At 43.7% G+C, this 20,385-nt stretch overlaps 1 protein-coding gene across 1 annotated transcript in view; it reads left to right on the top strand.

Moving 5' to 3' along the window:
- The window catches only part of NOX3 (NADPH oxidase 3), a 61,278-nt gene that overhangs the window by 8,756 nt on the left and 32,137 nt on the right, over positions 1–20,385 (top strand). Inside the window, exons 5-9 of the mRNA XM_078446451.2 lie at positions 2,259–2,404; positions 5,655–5,836; positions 9,061–9,190; positions 14,429–14,521; positions 16,962–17,215. Of these exons, the coding sequence (XP_078302577.2) occupies positions 2,259–2,404; positions 5,655–5,836; positions 9,061–9,190; positions 14,429–14,521; positions 16,962–17,215 (805 nt within the window). The remainder of the gene's footprint in view (positions 1–2,258; positions 2,405–5,654; positions 5,837–9,060; positions 9,191–14,428; positions 14,522–16,961; positions 17,216–20,385) is intronic.

The raw sequence follows: 20,385 nt of genomic DNA, 5'->3' as shown, positions 1-20,385 counted from the left end.
TCCCCCGTTCATGCTGTCTCTCCCTGTCTCAAAAATAAATCAACGTTAAAAATATATATATATAAAAAAGAAAAAAATTTTAATGGGCCTCCGATTCAGGCAAACAGGGTTTTATCCCACCTTTGCCGTTAATGGTCTACAACTGCCTGAACTTCTTGAATACTGGTCTGTAAAATGGCAATAAAACTGATACCTGGGGATTAAATGAGGTAATATGCATAAGCATTTATAATGGTGTTTGAAGTATACTAAGTATTCAATATCTGCTAGCCATGAGAAGTATTACCTATTGCTTTCTTTAAACTTTAAGATAATTACCAGAAAACGGCAATTAGGAATACTGCTGAACATGTTTGTGTTCAATTTAGCAACTAGTTTCCATTTCATCTTGAGCATATTGGAAGAGATGGTTACTAGACAAACTTTCTAGCTTCGTGGATGCTGAGACTAAACAAGGCAGCTCCTTCGCAGACACACCACATATAGTGACAAATGGAACACAAGGAAGAAACACAATGCCTTTTGGGTGCCACTCTCACAAAACCCATAAGGAGAGAGTCAACATCATTGACTCAGAAATACGATCATGTGCTTTGCCTTCTTAGATGAACTTCAGCCAAAAGCATATTCAAATTGAGTTCTGACGTGAAGGCTGCAGGAAAATGTTCACAAAACAGGTATTAGCACTACCCCATCCGCATCGGCAGACAACCTCCTGACCCTTTCTCTCTTTCTAGCTCATTGTCACTCAGCAAATCCTTATTAAGTACATACTGGTAGTAAGCAACGTGCCCAGTGTTGATGTTTCGAGATGAATAAGCCCTGAGGCGTCAGGTCCGTTGGGCAACATAGATGTAAATAAATATTCATAACAATAATTCCTGGGAAATGTTATAGTCAAGGTATCATTGGTGCCTGTGGACCTGACGAACAATTTCATAGAAAACAACTTTTGGGTTGGGTCTTAAAGCATGAATACAACTTTGCAGCCCAGAAAAGGGAATGGCTCTGATCGAAGGAATTCAGGGGGCAGGGAGAAGAGCTAAACAGCAGTTGGTATTTCTAAATAAATCTGCTGCTAGAACCACAGAGACCAACATGCTACCAATATTCTCCAAAGTTTCTGCTGTTCCTTTCTCCTTCACTCCCCCACACCTCAACCCGCCATGGGTAGTCATGAAGGATTCCAGAATTTGCATACAATGTGTGGAGACTATATATTAGCCAATTCTACTTTGCATGGTGGACGGGGGTTCGGGGGGGGCAATGTAGCAACTGGGAAGCTATCTACACCCTGGGTAATGAATTCTCATTTCACACTTGAATCTGATCCCAGTGGCTGGTGTCAGCAGGTCACCCAGTAGGGCTTCCATTTGTAGGGAAAGCATCAGGAGATCCTCGTCTGGATGTTGTGACTGCTAGCTTCCCCCCAGATTTCACAAGACAGGGACGAGTGGCATTGAGCACAGTCTCCTCGGGCTAAATGATGCTGTGTTCCCAAGCTTGTTCTCTTCATTTAAAATTTAAACATCACAAATTCTCAGAATTAGAAAACCGAGTTTTCTTCTGAAGAGTACACAGAGAGGATTAGTTCTATAAATACCAGTTTATTTTGATCCTCTAGGAATAACACATGCAAATATATTGTGTATATGCGTATGTGTAGGAGTACATATACATATATGCTAAAATGTATAAAGGAAGAATAGAAAATATAATGTCTGAAAGCGAACAAAAACTCTTCCCTGGAATCTATCATAGATGTCATATGCACACATGTCCATGTATATGATATACAGTATTCTAGGATAATGCTCTGTGATTTCTTGGAAACTATATTACATAAGATATAAAATATGGAATACATATGTGTGTGTATATATATATATCTCACAGGATATGTTCTATACAAAATATGGAATTATATATACAATGGAACATATATGTAATTATGTTGTGATATCCTAATACCTATTCCACTTGCAGAATGAGCACATGTTTATAATTAAATTATGGTGACTTAAGATTGACTTCATTTCTTCCTATCATTAAAATGGATGTGGTGAATCATACCATAGCTTTAGAAGTAGCCAATCCACTCCATTCAAGACACGGTGAAAGATGCACCAATAAATCACTCTTTGGAGATCACAAACACCAGAACAGAGAAACGTGACCATAGAGACATCGTGTCGTTGGGTAACCACAAAGGAAGAAATCCAGATGGCGCATGTCTGACGTCCTCTCCTCAACTGTAGCCATCCACATCGTGGCACATTTGTGCAACCTGGAGCACTATCGCTGGAGCCAGTCCACGGAAGCCGAGGGACTTCTGGCTGCACTTGCCAAGCTTGGCAAAACCCCAAATGAGAGCTACCTCAACCCCATCCGGACCTTCCACACAGTGAGTCCTTGCAGGCTCCCGGGTTTCTCATCTGAAACACCCTTCCTTTTCTGATCCCTTGATCGGAAGCACTGGGTTTCAAAAGCTTTAATCAAAGAGCTGGAGAGAAGTTTCTGCCAAAGCTATTTTGAGGGGCACGTCGGTGGCTCAGTTGTTTGAGCGACTGACTCTTGATTTCAGTTCAGGTCATGATCCCAAGGCTGTGGGGTCGAGCCCTGCATGGGGCTCCATGCTGAACGTGGAGCCTGCTTAAGATTGTCTCTCTCTGTCCCTCTGCCCCTTCCCCCACTTGCATGTGCTTTCTCTCTCTCTCTCTCTCTCTTTCTCTCTCAAATTAAAAAAAAAAAAAAAAGATATTCTTGAGGCGCCGGGGTGGCTCAGTCGGTTAAGCGTCCGACTGTAGCTCAGGTCATAATATCCCAGTTCGTGAGTTCCAGCCCCACGTCAGGCTCTGTGCTGACAGCTCAGAGCCTGGAGTCTGCTTGGGATTCTGTGTCTCCCTCTCTCTCTGCACCTCCCCTGCTCACGCTCCGTCTCTGTCTCTTGAAAATAAATAATTTTTTAAAGGTATTTTTTTTCATAAATGTTGCTAAGAGTTTATAAGCAGGAAGAAAAACTGATGCCCCTTAATTAATGTATATCAAAACATAAATAAACCCAAATAGGAAATGCAGCAACTTATTAGAACCCTGACATTTTACATTTTAAAGCAGCTCACGATTAGGTATTTTGCTGTTGTTGATGGTAGCATCATAAAGAATGTGAAGTGCCATCTAAATCCAGGGATTATAAATTGGATGTCTTCATTTTCAACTTGCAAATTGCTTTTGGATCTCTTCTCCTGTGTCGTATTTTGGCACACATGTGCCTGGCTGGTCTGCCAAATCAGATACTGGGCAAAGCAGCTAATTTCATAATCAGACCTGCATGGCTAGTAACATCATTAATGCTAATTACCTGTGTGCCCAGAGTGGCAGCACATGTGAGAAACAAAAAGAAAGTGAAAACCCACCTATCGAGATTAAGAGAATCCCCTCCCTTCCATCCACCACCTACCCCTTTCTTCCCGGTTGACCAAAATATTTGAGCACATACTGCCCTGTTGGAATATGTATCCAACGTGGTGACCAGGCTAACGAATCAGTATTGCCCAAGAAGACCCCTAATACAATGTACTCCCGCAACAGAAAACCCTCTGTTACCATCTGAGGCATCTCTTTCACGACCGTTTTGCCCAGGGAACCTTATTTGAAGAAGCGAAATTCAAATTTTGGGGGGAATTCTTCCATGGCACGTCCCTAATTATCCTGAGATGATTTCCCATATCAGGCCATTGATTAAGTAGAGCTACATTTTCCTGGCTGACAACAATTAGAAGCACAAGCTTCAAAGTTATAAGTTAAAACCAACGATGGCCATAAGCCCGTGGGAAGGCCTTCGGGGTCACTCATTTGAGCCCCAGTATTTATCTTGGCGCTTACCGGGGTTAACTCTTTTCCCCCGCCAAGGCTCTGAAAAGCTCATTGTTACAGACAACCAAGAATAAGCCTTAATATTTTGAAAAGGCCATACAGTGAATAGTACTTATTATGAATGCTTTTAAAGCAATTTAACAAGATAATCAAGTTACTCCAATATAGTCATCTCAAAATTTTAGAAGCAGTATACTATGTCAGTGCTCCTTAAGTTCAAGTAATACCTTAAGGTGAATAATACCTACCTTGGGGTATTTGGAGAAAGATCAATAATACAAATTGGTACGTTTGGAGAAAGTATCAATAACACAAAGTGTACGTTATAGAGTATTTCCGAACAGATGCAACGGGGCTATTTGAAAAGATACACAGCAAACCAAACCAGTCTATAAAAATATGTTGCAAGAAAAGGGAAGTGGGGATTTGCTTTAAAAAGCAAAGAAGAGTGATTTGAAATTAGCACGGCCTATGATATAAACGGATTTCTAAAATGCCTGAGTACTGGGTGGCTCAGTCGGTTAGGCGTCTGACTTCGGCTCAGGTCAGGATCTCACGGTTTGTGGGTTCGAGCCCCCCGTCAGGCTCTGTGCTGACAGCTCTGAGCCTGGAGCCTGCTTCGGATTCTGTGTGTGTGTGTGTGTGTGTGTGTGTGTGTGTGTGTCTCTGCCCCCTCCCCCACTCACACGCTATCTCTCCTTCAAAAATAATAAACATTATTTTTTATATATAATTATATATAAATATATAAATAATAAATACATAAATATAAATAAACATTAAAAATTTTTAAAAATTAAATGCCTGAGTACACTTGAAAAAATAACATATCTTTTCAATGTTTTAGACATACCCTTTCAATTTTATTTCAACTATTTGCTCCATGAAGTAAAAAGAAACAAGAAGTCCCTATCCAAATTACCTTGAGATCTCACAGCAGCCCAAATTAATGAGATTTTACTGACAAAAGATACAGTGTGAGTTTATTGAGCTCATGGTCAGCTCAACGATGGTAACCCAACATCTGAATCCCAATGACTTGGCAAGAATATGGAAAAGTCACAGCAAATACAAAGTGCTCTGTGATTCATATTCTAAAAGGCTAGGTAACCATCCTCTGCACTCACAGGTCAGAACTCTGGCCTTTTGACCGTGTCTCCCAGAGTAGAATAGCTGTATATTTATTGATCACCTAGGATTTACAAAGCCTTATTCCAAGCCTCCCTGAGGTGGCATGAAAGAAATGCAAGTCATGGCCCTTCCAATTAAAAAGCAAGAGCAAGGAATAACTACCAGGGGAACAGAATGTGCAGCTGCTTTATTAGGAGCGCCCCTGAGGGATCTCTCAAAAAAAAAAAGTGTTTATTAATGTTAACATGCAATTAAGCATGGCAATCCACACTTTTATTTTAAAAATCAAAAACTTGACACTTGGATTTATTTGCCAATATTTTATCTTAAAATGCAGTGTTACATATTGTCTTAATTTCAATTCACCATAATAACTTTGACCTGAAAGTTGATTTATACAGATGGAAAAAATGTAAATGATTAAATGGCATTTGATGAAATTTGAGCAAAGGGAACGTGTGCCATCAAATGGAACAAAAGAAAAGAACGGGGAAGCTCCCTTCTTGAGTCATAGGGGGACCCTTTTTGAGGCTAATATGCCCCTGATTCGAATGTTTTGATTTACTCCCTGCTTAGACTCTCGAGTATTGACCCTAACATGGAAAATAGAACCAAGATATCAATGTCCTGGTGCTTGTCTCTCTTAGAACACCATCACCGTGTTGCTGACGACAATTGCTGGTGTCACTGGGCTGATCATCTCTCTGGCTTTCATCTTGATCATGACCTCTTCCACCGAGTTCATCAGACAGGTCTCCTATGAGTTGTTCTGGTACACACACCATGTGTTCATCATCTTCTTTATCAGTCTGGCTATCCATGGGGCAGGGTAAGTCCATACTGTGCTCAGAGTGTAAGATTTTATCTCTGTGAACCTCAAAAACCGTCTTAGAAAGCCCTTTGGATAGGGAATCATAAATGGCAGCGACTAAAGGAACATTCACCAAGGCAAGTGCCTTCTTTTGGTAACTGGAAAGAAGCAACATAGATGGTGAAGTATGTTTATTTTTCTTGCTAACTCTGTTGCGGAGACTTGACATGTTTATAAGATGCAGAAATTTTAATGAATGCTGGAAAACAGTAGACCTGTTTCGCTCAGAACAAATTTCTGTGATCCAAATTGCATGCGATTAGTCAAGATATCTATTTTGGACACCCAGATTCCACTTCTGCTTAACTGGAACCACCCACTAGGAAGCCCTGTGTTGGGGAGGGAACGGTGTGTGAGATGACGGTCAGACCCAGGCTCTGCCCCTAGTCATCAGGGTGGCCACGTGCAAGTCCCTTGTGTTCTCTGGACCGCAGGGTACCTGAGTGGCTCAGTCGGTTAAGTGTCCAACTCTCGATCTCCACTCAAGTCATGATCTCATGGTTCGTGGGATGGAGCCCCACATCAGGCTGTCCACTGTCAGTACAGAGCCTGCTTGGGACTCTCTGTTCCCCTCTCTTTCTGCCCCTTCCCCGCTAGTTCTCTCTCTTTCTCTCTCTCAAAAGTAAATAAACGTTTTTTAAAACTTCATTGGACCTCAGTTTTGCCATCTGACTTCTAGGATTCCTTCTCGCCCAAACATCCCATACAATGGGATTCGACACCTGTCTGAAACTATTACTTTCCTCCTCAGGAAGCTAGAGCAGACTGTGAATCATGACACCCTCAAATACAATGTTTTCAGTTCCTTGAATAGTCTTAAAATGGCTCTGGACAAACCCACCAATGAATGTCTATTAGCTAGTTTCTTCCAACATTAATTATTCCATACACTGAGGCCTTTTTTTTTCCCATTTCACAATTTTCAAAACACATCCATGTGCACGACCCATTTGACCCCAACAACAGTCCTGTCCAATAAAGACGGTGATGTTATCCCCCACTTCATAAGGACGAAGCAGGTTCAGAGGGTTAAGTGATTCCCTCCAGGTCCCAGGACAAACAAATGCCAGGGTCAGACGTAGGGCACCAGGCTTCAGACAACCAAACCTTTTCTGGTCGCAAGCCCCGCAGAAGAGCCCTTCACTTCCTCACGTTAAACAGCCCTCCACACCTGCAGGAGTGTGGCCGAGGAGGTCGCAAACGTCCTGCGTGGCTTTCCATGAGCTCTTCCTCTGCTTCCCACACCAGCAGACGCCCTCCCCTATACAACTTTTCCTCCCATCACTGCAGCTGCTGAAGCCCGCCCCCCAGGGATGTCTTTTACCTGGAAAACCCGTCCATCTCTCTGCTCATCCTTAGAATCTTAGTCGTCAATGTTCACATTTACGTGCTGTCTGGCTAATGGTTTTCTAGTCTTTAAAATTTCGGCAGTTGCCTCTTCTGCACATGTGATCCCTCACCCTGACTTTCTGTATTTTGGGGAGCAGGATGGATGGTCCCAAAGGGCTCCCCCCTCAACGACTGTCGGTCCCTCTCTCTCTCTATGGATTCTCCTCCTGAGGCTGGGGCAGTTACCCCGAAGCACATTTGAGGGGCTCTTCATAATCCACATGTGTCTAGAATTCCTCGTCCCCCAAATTACACACACAGCCCCCTGATCCTGCCTCCCTGCCTTCACACAAGAGGATTTCAATGGGTGGTGTTGCGTTGGAGATATTTTTTAATATCCAAATAACATTTCATAAGATGAAATATTTTAGTCGTTTTAACTTAGTTGAAAGGCTTATTTTGGGATAAGGGTCTCATTTAATCCTCTCAGCTTGAAGTATTCTACAGCTACTGTTTACAGCGAAAAGTAATTTGCAAATTCTATACAAAATGCCAAGTAAAGGAGGATTATTGGAATGTGTTAAAGCCCACTAATCTTTCTATTATGGGATAGCATAGATGAAGACATAAAAAAATTTTTAATTTTTAAAAAGATACTGCATCTGTGAAATGTTCTGAGGTTTCTTTAGGTAATCTAGGCAATGTTACCTAGAGCTTGAGAAGGATGGTGTTAAAATTTACAGAATCTTTTCCTCGGGCCCCATTTATTATTCACCCTTCCTGTGTCTGGGCGTCATGTGATCACGGGAGATTCACAGATGTTGTGCTCTCCTAGCTCAAAGGGAGGTTATCAAGTTTGGATGACTTTCATGAAACAACCCGGGCCAAAGGCCAAAACATCAGTTCCCTAGGCTGACGTGTAAGGTCCCTAAGGCCGTTGCCTCTCTCTCCTCCTGTACCCAACAGTGCAAAAGGGGACATGTTACTTCACATGTTACTGCCCATGACGTGAGCCTGTATGATGCTAGAGTTTCTCAGCACCCTGTTCCTCAAAAATAAGTCAACGTATTTTCTTCATAAACACCTAGGAATTGAGGAATTGAACAACCTCCAGATTACATAGCCTCAATTCTTAGACTTTGTGGCCTGGTGCACCAATGGGGGTACCGAAGAGGCTTGTCAAAGGTCAGTCAGTACTACGTTTGGGGCGAACATAGCATAGTAGGATTACAGGACTCTTGATCCAGTGCTCCATTCACGAAGGCAGGCTTCCTTTTCTCCCTCAAATTCATCAAGGTAGTTCTGAAGACATACTTCACACTGACCTATTTTGACCCTGTCAAACACTACGCCTGCTCGTGGTCACTGGGGAAAAGAGCCATCATCATTCAGGACACTTCTTGCGACTTCACTTGAAAACTTCTAGGTGCGCAGACACAAACCAAAAAGGGTAGAAAGTTAAATAAATCTGCAAAAGACCCAAATAGTACAAAGTTAGCCAATTAGGCCGAATCAGCAATCAGGACGCGATGTAACCTAATTAAATTCAACAGTCTACAAAAGGGTGTGTTCAAACAATTTCCCTTCATTATGAATTCTCTAATATAGACACTTTCAATTTAACACAGGATACCGCAGAGGGGCACTTCTTTTCTGGGATCTTCAAAGTTACTTGAAGCTTCTTAAATTCCTATTTTTAAAGATGCTGAGAGAAATGAATGACAGCCCAAGTTTCAAGACAGTTGAAGTGTTATTTCAGAGCCCGCTGCAGAGCATATATCTGTTGTATCACAAGACTGCACAAAATCAATTTGAAATATTTAGGTTTGGTTTTGTTTTGTTTTAATGGCAAGTCGGATTGTTCGAGGCCAAACTCCCGAGAGTCAACTGCTCCACAATATCACCTTCTGCAAAGACCACTACGCTCAGTGGCAGGCTGCTGCCCAGTGCCCCACGCCTCAATTTTCTGGCAAGGAGCCTTCGGTAAGAATGAACCCAAGAGCTTTTAAAAATAGCTGTCGCCACAGTTAAAATAACTAGAGCTTTGTGTGCTTGAGAAAAGAACAGCCCATGTCACCACTAGACAAAGCCAGCTCTTTATTAAGTGTGCTAATGGAGAAACCTAGTTATGGATCATTTTAAAAAGAGGTTTACTGCCAAAAGGGGTCTGTCCGTTTCGAAACGTGCTCTTGCGCTCCCACGTCCATGGGGGTGTCTGATATGGCAGAATGAGCAGCACTGCAGACAGGAACGACCCTGTCTCCGGCTTGCCATCCTCTCTGCTCCGCAAACTCAGTCCCCTGCCCCCCTGCGGAACTGCCCTCTCCATTCTGGGAATTACTGGCCGCACTCCTCCAATGAACATCAAGCAACAACCGCGTGAGAAGGATGCCCTCCTTATTAAAGCTTACCTTCTTGCTTCCTACAGCTTTGGGGATCAGAAAAAAATTGGGGTACTAAATGCATTTACTTCCTATTCTAATTAAGCTCCCATAACTGAAATAATGATGTTAGACAAAAAAGAGAAGGATGCCCTCTTTATCAAGCTTACCTTCTTGCTTCCTACAGCTTTGGGGATCAAAAAAAAACTTGGGGTACTAAATGCATTGACTGCCTATTCTAATTAAGCTACATAACTGAAATAATGATGTTAGGCAAAAAGAGACCTAATTCATTAGAGTCGATCATCATGTCCACAAGATCTCAAAAGGAAGATTTCCTGGGCATGCTGTAATGCCTTTGTGACATAGGTACGTAGAAATAATGATTCTATTTGGTCTCCTCGGGTTTCTTAGAACAATGCAAACCTTGGGGCACCTGGGTGATGCATGAGAGCAAATAAACGAGGCCAGCAGATTAAAACAAGAAGGAAACAGGGTCCCCCAGTAGGGATAATAGTATATAAATGGTGGAGATTCAGGAAATTAAGTCATCAACTTATGACGACTCTAATGATTGACTTTTTCTAAACTCTTCAAATACATTAAATGAAGCCCTGGATTTTAAAAGTCAAAACTGCTGGGAGGAATGTTTAAAACCAAGAGAAACGACATAGATGTGCCCGTTAGACTGTGGTTCTTTTAATGGTCAGTATAGATTGTCTCTGTCTTAAACTCAACTATCGGTAGCCACTGCCCAGCCTGCATAGTAATGAGGAACAGGAATGCCTCTCTAAAATCTTCCAGCTACAGCGTCTCCATAAAAAAAAAAAAAAAAAAAAAAAAAAATCAATACTCTCCCACACCTCATGAATACAGACCAGAGCCTGCTCCAGCAGTGTTTAATTACTATTAAAAGGGGGGAATCTTACCCATCTGTCTAACTCTCCCCTGCTACACCGCCTTGCACACCCAAACTCATATTGTCACTCTTTCTCATTATTTTTAATGGATCCTGGTTCAAAGCATGTGTGGGCTGTGCAATTACTGCTTGGCTGAAGGTGCAGTATTCCCTCTGATGTCTCATAGACACTGAGTCCGGGAGGCATCCCAAGGACGAGGAAGGGTTCCGGTGTTTCACTGCACCGCATCTACCCATCGCTTCCTCTTGGCCTCTCCTAACTGCATTTTCACGGTACTTTTATCAATGGAACATTTATCAATTCACCTTTGGCGGTGCGCCGCTGTCCGGGTTAGGACGCAGAATGCTTTGCACACCGCCCCGTGGGCACCGAACTGATCAAGGGAACCAATTACCCCTGTGGTCCCCTTCTGTCTCGGACTCACAGACGCATACAAGGCTCCAGACTCTAGAACTGCTCGTGCAATCTATTCTCCAAAGAAGCCTGGTCGTTCTCAGTCGGAGAAGCACCTTATTTTATTTACCTACGACGTCGACAAGTGACAGCGACAACAGCAATAATAATAAGGCTAACGCTGGTTTAAATTATTAGGGAATGATGTCAACCGTACAGGAGGAAGCTTTACCTGAGGTAGAGTCAATTCAGCAAAACGTTTTCTAAAAGGCTGTTACATTCGTGCCGCTGCACGGTATGGAAGCTTCCGAGACGTGGTTCCTGCCCCTGGAAATCTTATTGTCTAGACAAAGAGGCCATTTTTAAACACACACATAAAATAAAATCAGAGCAGCATGTTCTTATTTTCTTGGAGGAATGAAAAACCAGGAGGGAAAGTGGAAGAAACAAGTTTCATTACTGCAGCTTTTAAATCAATGTAGCTTTATTTCTATCATAAAATATTCACTGTAGCATGACTTCCTGAGTATTTTTGGAAAAGAAAAAGTAAAGCAAAGAAGCCACGGAGTATGTTAGCATTAAAGAAACTTAGATACCTAATAGCCCCGCCCCTTAATTTAGCAGACGGAGGGCTAGCGGCCCAAGATTTAGCTTCTGACCTATGGTCACAAAGGCCATCCCCAGGAAAGCCACATCAAGAAGCCAGAGCTTCAACTCTGTGGCCGTGAACTTGCATCTCTACACACTTCAACATTTATTCTGAAACTCCAGCCTTCTCCCACCGCTCATTTTGTCTGCTGTCTGCTGCTATCTATGTGCACATACCCCTGACGCTGTATTTATCTCTGTGAATAAAGCTAAAACATTTAAGAGCCTGGAGAAAACCCAGCCAATAATTTTCTCCACCTGTCTCATTTTACAAAACAAAAGATTTGAACACAAAAGGCCCAAGGCTCGGGGCGCCTGGGTGGCTCAGTGGGTTAAGCGTCCATCTTCGGCTCAGGTCACGATCTCACGGTTCGTGAGTTCGAGCCCCACGTCAGTCTCTGCACTGACAGCTCAGAGCCTGGAGTCTGCCTCAGATTCTGCGTCTCCCTCTCTCTCTGCTCCTTCCCTGCTCACGCTCTGTCTCTCTCTCTCTCTCTCAAAAAATAAATCAACATTTTTGTAAAAGGCCCGGGATTTTCCGCAAGGCATAGGGGAAGAACGGTCACCCAAGTTCTACCTCACACGCGCCCCTCCTGCTCTGGGGCATGGCCTCCTTCTGTCTTTACTAATTCTTGTCTATCCAGGTTACTGCTGTAGGTAACCACCTGTTCACCTCTGGCCACCCCCATCCCTCACTCCTTAACTCCTAGGGGCTCCAGGAGTACCATCACCGTGTAACCAAACTGGGCTTTTTCCTCCCGGAGCATTTTATATACTAGAGTAGAGATAGAGCCAAGGATTAATGGCTTACATTCTCCTTCCTGACTAACTGTACGAGGAAAAACAATCCACTCCATTTTATCAACATGGAAAAATCAGAGCCCGAGACTGATGTGACAGCACCAAAACGAAGTGTGTGATGCTTAAAACGTCCCAAAGTGGGCATGCAAGATTATTTGTAAAAATACACAGAGACTATGTGAGTGGTTTTGCAAATCCCTCTCTAAGCTTATACAGAAAGAATTGCATTCTTGCTATTATTTCTGTAACTATCCACACCAATTCTCAAAACGCTTTCTGGTTCTTTCAAGCAGGAGAGACCTAAGGACTCACTCCTTTGGTCCAACCCCATCCTTCTTGTCTACCCCCTTGCTATCTTCTCCCTTACTCTGTGCATCCTATTGCCTCACCCACAGCATAGGTGGACAAAAGGTGTTGTTCCCTCTGCTATTCCGAACACGTTGCTGAACCCCACTGAGGCAGAAAAGGATAAGTGGGTCAAATTGCTTTGTGTTGCCTGCATAAATTGAGCCTTTATCAGGCAAACAAGAGGCTCCCGGGGGAAAAAGCAAGGAGGGCCGATGTAGGTGAGAAGAGCTGCCATGCAAACAGACCCAGCAGTAAACAAAAGAGAAATAGAAACACAAGAAAGATAACAGAAGCAAAAATAACACTGAAGGGCTTGTGACCCGTCAACGCAACAGACAGAGCAGGATAACGGGTAAGAGAGTAATGATCAAGAAAGACGGTGAGTCAGCCAGAGAGGGTCTAGCAAACCTGAGTTCAAAAGAGTGAGGCATCCTTCCCACTCCCAAGGCCGTGTGCTAGGAGGAAGGTGGTGGTGCCTTTAGAATCCCAAGCAGGGAATTTAGGGGAATTAGGAAAGACTTGAGTTCCAGTCCTGGCTCCCCAGGATCCGGTTCTCTCTCCTCAGGCAATTGTACCCATTCCCACAACCTCGGGGTTTCTTCTTCTTTAGATGAAGAATTGGACTAGACTTCAAAGAACTCTAGACACCCTCAGATTTAATGAAGACTGAGCCTCTAATGTTTGGTAAAACAAGGGTCAGTACCAACGCCAGCATTAGACAGAAAGAAGCATGATTACACGGCAAGTACACAGGCCAGGCGGTCAGACCCCTCTGGGGTCAGGTTTTTCTGGTGCACCTGATTGCCTTTGCGACCCCGGAAAATCTGTTTCATCTTGCCGGACCTCAGTTTGCTCTTGTGTCAAACACAGAGAATAACCATATGCCTCGTGGGGTTGTTTGGTACCCGACCTAGCATAAGTCTTCCACCGTTTTAAGTCACGTCCCTTCCAAGGGAGGAGGACGCCGTATGTTATACACACCCACGGGTACAAGACTAGCCTGCTGGCAAACCGATCGTTAATAATGCAGATGATTCTCATAAGAGGTTGACATAGGACGGGATCTATTGAGAATTAAAATGTTCACTGTCACAACTGTCAAGAAGATAGTGGCGGATTGTGTTCCGATTCTGTAAATCTAGATTTAAAGTTCTGAGACACTCCTTTTACGTTTTATTCCTGATAACCCTGGATATGCATGCCTGTGTGGGTGTGTGTGGATACGGTTGTGGATTTGGGGGCTCCTTCAGGCAGACCCCCCCGTTGTGACGCACTGCTGGCCCCCATAAATTACTGTTCAAAATGCTTTTATTTCATTTCCCATGTCCTTCGTTGGCTCAGGAATATCGCTTTGTAAGCCTTTGACTTTGGCTGAGTTGGGAGCATTTATGACCCTATCATATGTAACGTAAACATCAATCTGCTTTCCTATTTCTTTGCAAATTCAATTATTTCTAATTACATAAAGGCATCATTGATCAAGTAAGCCTAAAAACCAATACAGAAGAGTTTAATCTCTTAAATAAGCTTGTACACTTCAAGGAATAATTGAATGTTATAGTATTTAATACAAGGAGATATCTTTATTGTTGATAACTGGCCCAAAGTTAAAGGAAAATGTCTGAATCCCATCATGTTATGTATTGATTTCGTTCAAATTGAAAATATTTGGATTCTATTTTCATTTCCTTTTCTTCTCTCTCTCTCTCTCTCTCTGCTACTCTCTTCAGGCTTGGAAATGGGTTTTAGGCCCTGTGGTCTTATATACGTGTGAAAGAATAATTAGGTTCTGGCGGTTTCGACAAGAAGTTGTCATTACCAAGGTATGCATGTAGCTTTATGTCTGAATAAAAGCCTGAGTGTAGATGAAAATTTTTTATTAGCCCAAGTTTTTAATTTGCCATTTTTATTGCAGAACTGCCTGTAATTTAGAGGCCCATCTTCTGTTCTAATAATTGCTTGTATCCTGTGCATCTTTTAGTGTGACTAATTTTACTGGGGACAGGGATCAGGGCTCCAGACTGGTACACAGAATTCTGATAAAGGTTTACGGTGCAGCATAGAAATCATCTCTTTTTCTCTTTCTTTCAGTTTCTCACTAGGGGACTTGGGTCGGCGGGGGGGGGGGGGGGGGGGGGTGGGAACCGGCAGGGGGACTAAGCTTTACGTTGGTCATGGTAACTTACAGTACAATCACTCCCTTCAGCACACGAAGTCGGGAATTTTGCAAGCACACAAATAATAGACCTACATTTTCAAGGGCACACACTCCCACTTGGGGCTACTGGCAGAAGATCGGGGAACAATCACCCTCAGGTTCAAAGTGGAAGTATAACACGGAGCCCCACCTAGTGAGTGAGGGCTCTGGGATTTTTTGCAAATTTGCACCCTTCTGCACAGCTCTCCAGTTTTGCCAGGTGCTGGAGGAAGATGTGAGTACCTAGACTAGGTACCTGTGTAGGAGACTGAAAAGTACCAAGTACCCTGCCCCCGGTGTTTTCAACCTCCAAGAAGAAATGCTGTGCTAACCAAACCTATATTGCTAATACAATATTAACAGAGTCCTCTATCTCCTTAACTGTCTTCATGAAAACAGATGCATAGAAATTGCTTCATATTTCTGTTTTAAGCTCTTTCTGTGTTGCTGCTTTTAAGTTAAGCACCAAAGGATATCAGGCTACGTCAAAAGCCAGACAGTAAAACTTCTGGAAATCCACTAGAGCCGTTACTAGGGAGACAATTTAACAGCAGAATCAGAACAAATATCAGTAGGGAGATGGGAAACAGAACTAATGATTAAAATGCTGTGAGATTCTCTTCCGAATGGAAAAATACTGTCACAGGATCTAGACGTTTGATTTTGTTCCCTCCATCTCCTGCCACAAAAGAGGCCATGGGGGCCTAGAGAGATTTTTTTTTTTTTTCAGAAAACGATGGAAATCGAGGAAGGGAAATTAGTTCTTTCCTTCCGGTAAGCACCAAGTTGCAAAGCTCTTTTTTTGTTGTTGTTTAAGGTTATTTATTTATTCTGAGAGAGAAAGAGAGAGAGAGAGGTGGAGAGAGAGAGAATCCCAAACAGGCTCCAATCTGTCAGCACAGAACCCAATGTGGGGCTCAATGTCACAAACCATGAGATCATGACCTGAGCCAAAACCAAGAGTCAGACGCTTCACCAACTGAGCCACCCAGGTGCCCTGCAAGGCTCTTAAAAAAGTGATTGAGAGGGGCGCCTGGGTGGCTCAGTAGGTTAAGCATTGGACTCTTGGTTTCGGATGGGGTCATGATTTCGTGGTTTGTGAGTTCAAGCCCCACGTCGGGATTGTCACTGACAGTGAGGAGCCTGCTTGGGATTCTCTCTCTGCCTCTCTCTCACAGAATAAATAAATAAACTTTAAAAAAAAAAAAAAAAAGCAGTAAGAGGAGTCCACCTAAAACTCAGAGCCTAAGCAGGACATTGGAAAAGACCCAACTAAAACAAAACAAAACAAAACATTTCACAGTGAATTTGAAGATTGGTTTCCACCTAGAATGAAAAAACTCACAGGGTTGGGGCACCTGGGTGGCTCAGTCAATTAAGAGTCCGGCTTCGGCTCAGGTCATGATCTCGTGGTTGACAAGTTTGAGCCCTGTGTCAGGTTCTATGCGGACAGCTCAGAGCCTGGAGCCTGCATCGGATTCTGCGTCTCCTGCTCTCTCTGCCCCTCCCCCACTCCTGCCCTGTCTTCCTACATCTCAAAAATAAACATTAAGAAATTTTTTTTGCAAAGAAAGAAAAAAATCACAGGGTTAATCAACCAGAGATTGAGAAAATGTACAAATTGATGAAAACAGTAACAAACTCAGACCTACATTTTAAAAACATGGAGATAATTCTGTAAGTATTTTAAGAACTCAAGGCATAATTAACTGCAATGACTGATAGGCTAGCTTCTATTCTCTTGGTCTGCTCAACTGTGCTACCCAGAGCTTGGCCATTTGAGACTTAAAGTCACAGGCCAGACACCACATGGCACCGGGGTGCAGCTACCCACATCTCCGACAGCACCCCGAAGGAGACGAACGTCACGCTTGTTAGAGTTGCCCAGCCAGATATGAAAGGGATGGCCAAGATCCTTGGAAGTTGACGGCAAATGGTATATGTACATTATACCTCAAAACAGCTGATTTCAAAATTTAAAAACGTCTGATGGAGCAAAAGCCAGTCTCTTCTTCTTTAACCTGAGGGGGGAAGAAAAAACAAATGATTCTCTTGCTCTGATTTAGGTGGTGAGCCACCCATCTGGAGTTCTAGAACTTCACATGAAAAAGCGAAACTTTAAAATGGCGCCGGGGCAATACGTCTTGATACAGTGCCCGTCCATATCGTGGCTGGAATGGCACCCCTTCACCCTCACGTCGGCCCCTCAGGAGAACTTCTTCAGTGTGCACATCCGGGTAGCAGGAGACTGGACGGAAGCTCTGTGTAAGGCCTTTGGGGCCGGGGGACAGGCCCGGAAGGAGTCCTGGCGCTTGCCAAGGTCAGAGCCCGTTTCTTTTTTACACACAAATTAGAATTGTAGAACAAATAAGGCATTTTAGTGCATCGACGTGCTTACCAAACCCAGCAATATCTTTATTCTAGAAGGGCAAGTTTTAACCCGTTTTTTAACTTTGGGAACCTATAGAAAAAGTATAATTTAGTAGATTTCCAGTAGAGGCAAGTACATTTCTTTAAAAAAAACAAAAAAAACAAAAAAAACGTTCAACAAAGGCAGGCAGCGATCCAGGAAGAAGGAGCATTTTGCTTCCTCAGCTCCAAAACCACCCTTGGCTAATTATATGCAGCCTGTGATGAGTAAGAAAGCCCTGTGAACTTTTCTGCTCTTACAGTCGGAGGTCTTTAAATTATATTTGCCATTTTGGTCTTCATAAGGAGGACACTTCACGGTCAGAATGAATCCGGTGGGCCCCATCCACTGGAGAAGGTGCTAAACAATTACAGATGGAAGTTCACAGAAGGACAAAGTGATCTGAGAGTCAAGAAAGGTAGTTGTGCCCCTTCATTCAGTCAGTCCTGCGTGTGTGTATACAACAAGTGTCAATTAACCTCCACCGTGTGTCAGAAATATGGAGATGCCCAGGCGCTACCTCCATTTTCTAGGACCCCGGGGGGGGGGGGGGGGCGATGGAATCAGCATCAACCTGCACGCAGAGGAGTTCGTTGTCCTGCAAAGGAGATGCACGGGGGGCGGGGTCCGAGAAGGGTAAAGAACACCAGTAGCACGTGGACTCATTTCCTAGGGTTGTGGTAACAAAGGAACACAAACTGGGTGGCCTAAAACAACAGAAACGTATTCTCTCCCAGTTCTCGGGGCTCCGGGGCTGAATCTAAGTGACAGCAGGGCCAAGCTCCGTCTGAAACCCTTCGGGAAGAATCTTCCCTTGCCTCCTCCCGGCCTCTGGGGGTTTGCCAGCAATGCACGGTGTTCCTTGGCTTGCAGCCTCCAACAGTTCAGCCTCTGCCTTTGCCATCGTACGGTGTTCTTCCCTCCGTGACTGTGTCTCCGTGGCCTCTTCTTATAAATCTTGGTCATATCGGATGAAGGGCCCACCCTCCTCCTGTATGACCTCATCTTAACTTGATTAATTACATCTGCAACAACCCTGTTTCCAAATAAGGTCACGTTCTAAGGCACCGAGGTTAGAACTTCAACATATCAGCTGGGAGACACAATTCAACCCACAATGACAGCCTATTCAGACAGGCCTGGGCACCAGACCGAAGTCCCACCGTAAATTACCAGGCCTTGGCCTCCGTTAGCAAACAATGGCTTAAAGTCGATTCCCACTCTTACGGCAGGATTACCCAATAAGTAGGCAAAACCCACGTTTAAGGCCCCCGAAAAACAGGGACACACACAAAAAATGTTGAGAAAAACGGTTGGAAGAATTTGACATTTCAAAAGACGCATCAAAAGATTCCCTCTTCTCAGGGCGCCTGGGTAGTTCAGTAGGTCAAGTGTCTGACTTCAGCTCAGGCCGTCATCTCATGGCTTGTGAGTTCGAGCCCGGCATCGGGCTCTATGCTGACCGGTCGCTCAGAGCCTGGAGCGTGCTTCGGATTCTGTGTCTTCCCCTCTCTCTGCCCCTCCCCTGCTCTCTCTCTCTCTCTCAAAAATAAATAAACATTAAAGACATTTTTAAAACTAAAAAAAAGAAAAAAAAGAGAGAGAGATTCCTGCCTCTGCCATCCTTGGATGGTGTCAGGAACCACCAAGCAGTAGCCACTAGCATAAGAAACTAGGTGGCGAATGCTGTCAGGACGCACTTAGGATGGGACTTTCGGAGGGCAGGGCATTGTCTGTCCCTGCCTATATGTCCGATGCCTGGCACAGTGTCTGATATGTGTTGGGTACATAGTAAATACGTAATGAAGAAATTAACGAATACCTGGACCCAATAGGGATGCTTCAGCTCATTTATTTTAACAAATATTTACAGGTGGCAAACTAGGCACTAGAATAAACGTAAGGCTCAGAACCTATTTAGCCAATTGTCCCTCTTCCCCCCTCCCCGTGAGTCACTGAACTGTAACCGTGTAGCACTGGGCTTGGTCACGTTCACTAGGTAGGAAGAGTCACATGCCTTCATTTCAAAGCCTGGAACCGAAGAATGGTGTGATAACAAACCAAGTACGGTAAAACCTCGGTCTGCGAGCACAATTCGTTCCGGAACATGCTTATAATCCAAAGCACGGGTATATCAAAGCGAATTTCCCCATAAGAAATGATGGAAACCCAACCCAATTATTCGGGTTCCACAACCCAAAAATATTCATGTAAAAATGATTCCGATACTGTAACATAATACGAAATAACAAAGAAAACACGCAATATTAAAAAAAATAATAAACAGATTAACCTGTACGTACCTTTGAAAACCTCCGTGGCTGGTGTGAGGGAGACAAGAGAGAGGAGGGTCGTTGTGTAGGACGACTTTCATTATCACTAAGGGAATCACTGCTATCTGTTGGCTCAATGGGATCCTTTTCTTTTCACGCAACTTTAACAAAGAACCTACCCAATGACCTACAATGAAGCAAAGCGTTCCTAAGCTTACCCTGGCATGGAAAAGCAAAGGACTGTCCATAGGGACTCTGAAGTGACAAAAAATACCCCAGTGCCAGTTGTGGGCACTGTCCAATGTTCTGAAACATCAAGGATTTCTGCCAAACACCACAGCCTGAGACCGAGCCCCTGAGCATGGGAGACGATCACCCAAAATCGTTGTGAAGAGAGAGAGAGAGACACAAGACCTATTAGCTCAGTTGTGATCATGTGACATGCAGTGTCACATACTGTTCATACTGCAAGACATCACTAGCTTATCAAACTAGAAATGTTTGTGTATCTTGTGAAACACTCACCCAACGAGTTACTCGCCATCCAAGGCTTGACTGTATAAGCATCATCTCTGGAGACAAATCAGCTGACAGTACCTAACTACTACTCCATTTAAGACCTTCTCTTTTTTAATCATGGAAAGGAAGCAATGTAGCAGAATTGTAAGATTCAGAATGCAGTGCAAAGGCCTAAAATTGGGAGTAAAACTAGACACACAGAACGTCCCTGCCCTCCTTTTGGTGTTGCCCAGATCAGTGCTTTCATCCTGTCTCTAGCCTGGCCTCTGCTGTTAGTGTATACAGTTG

Source organism: Panthera onca, chromosome B2, assembly GCF_046562875.1.
Source record: "Panthera onca isolate mPanOnc1 chromosome B2, mPanOnc1 haplotype 2, whole genome shotgun sequence".
In the NCBI taxonomy this organism is placed as follows: domain Eukaryota; kingdom Metazoa; phylum Chordata; class Mammalia; order Carnivora; family Felidae; genus Panthera; species Panthera onca.
The sequence above is the reverse complement of the archived record's forward strand: the minus strand, read 5'-3'. Positions and strand labels throughout refer to the sequence as shown.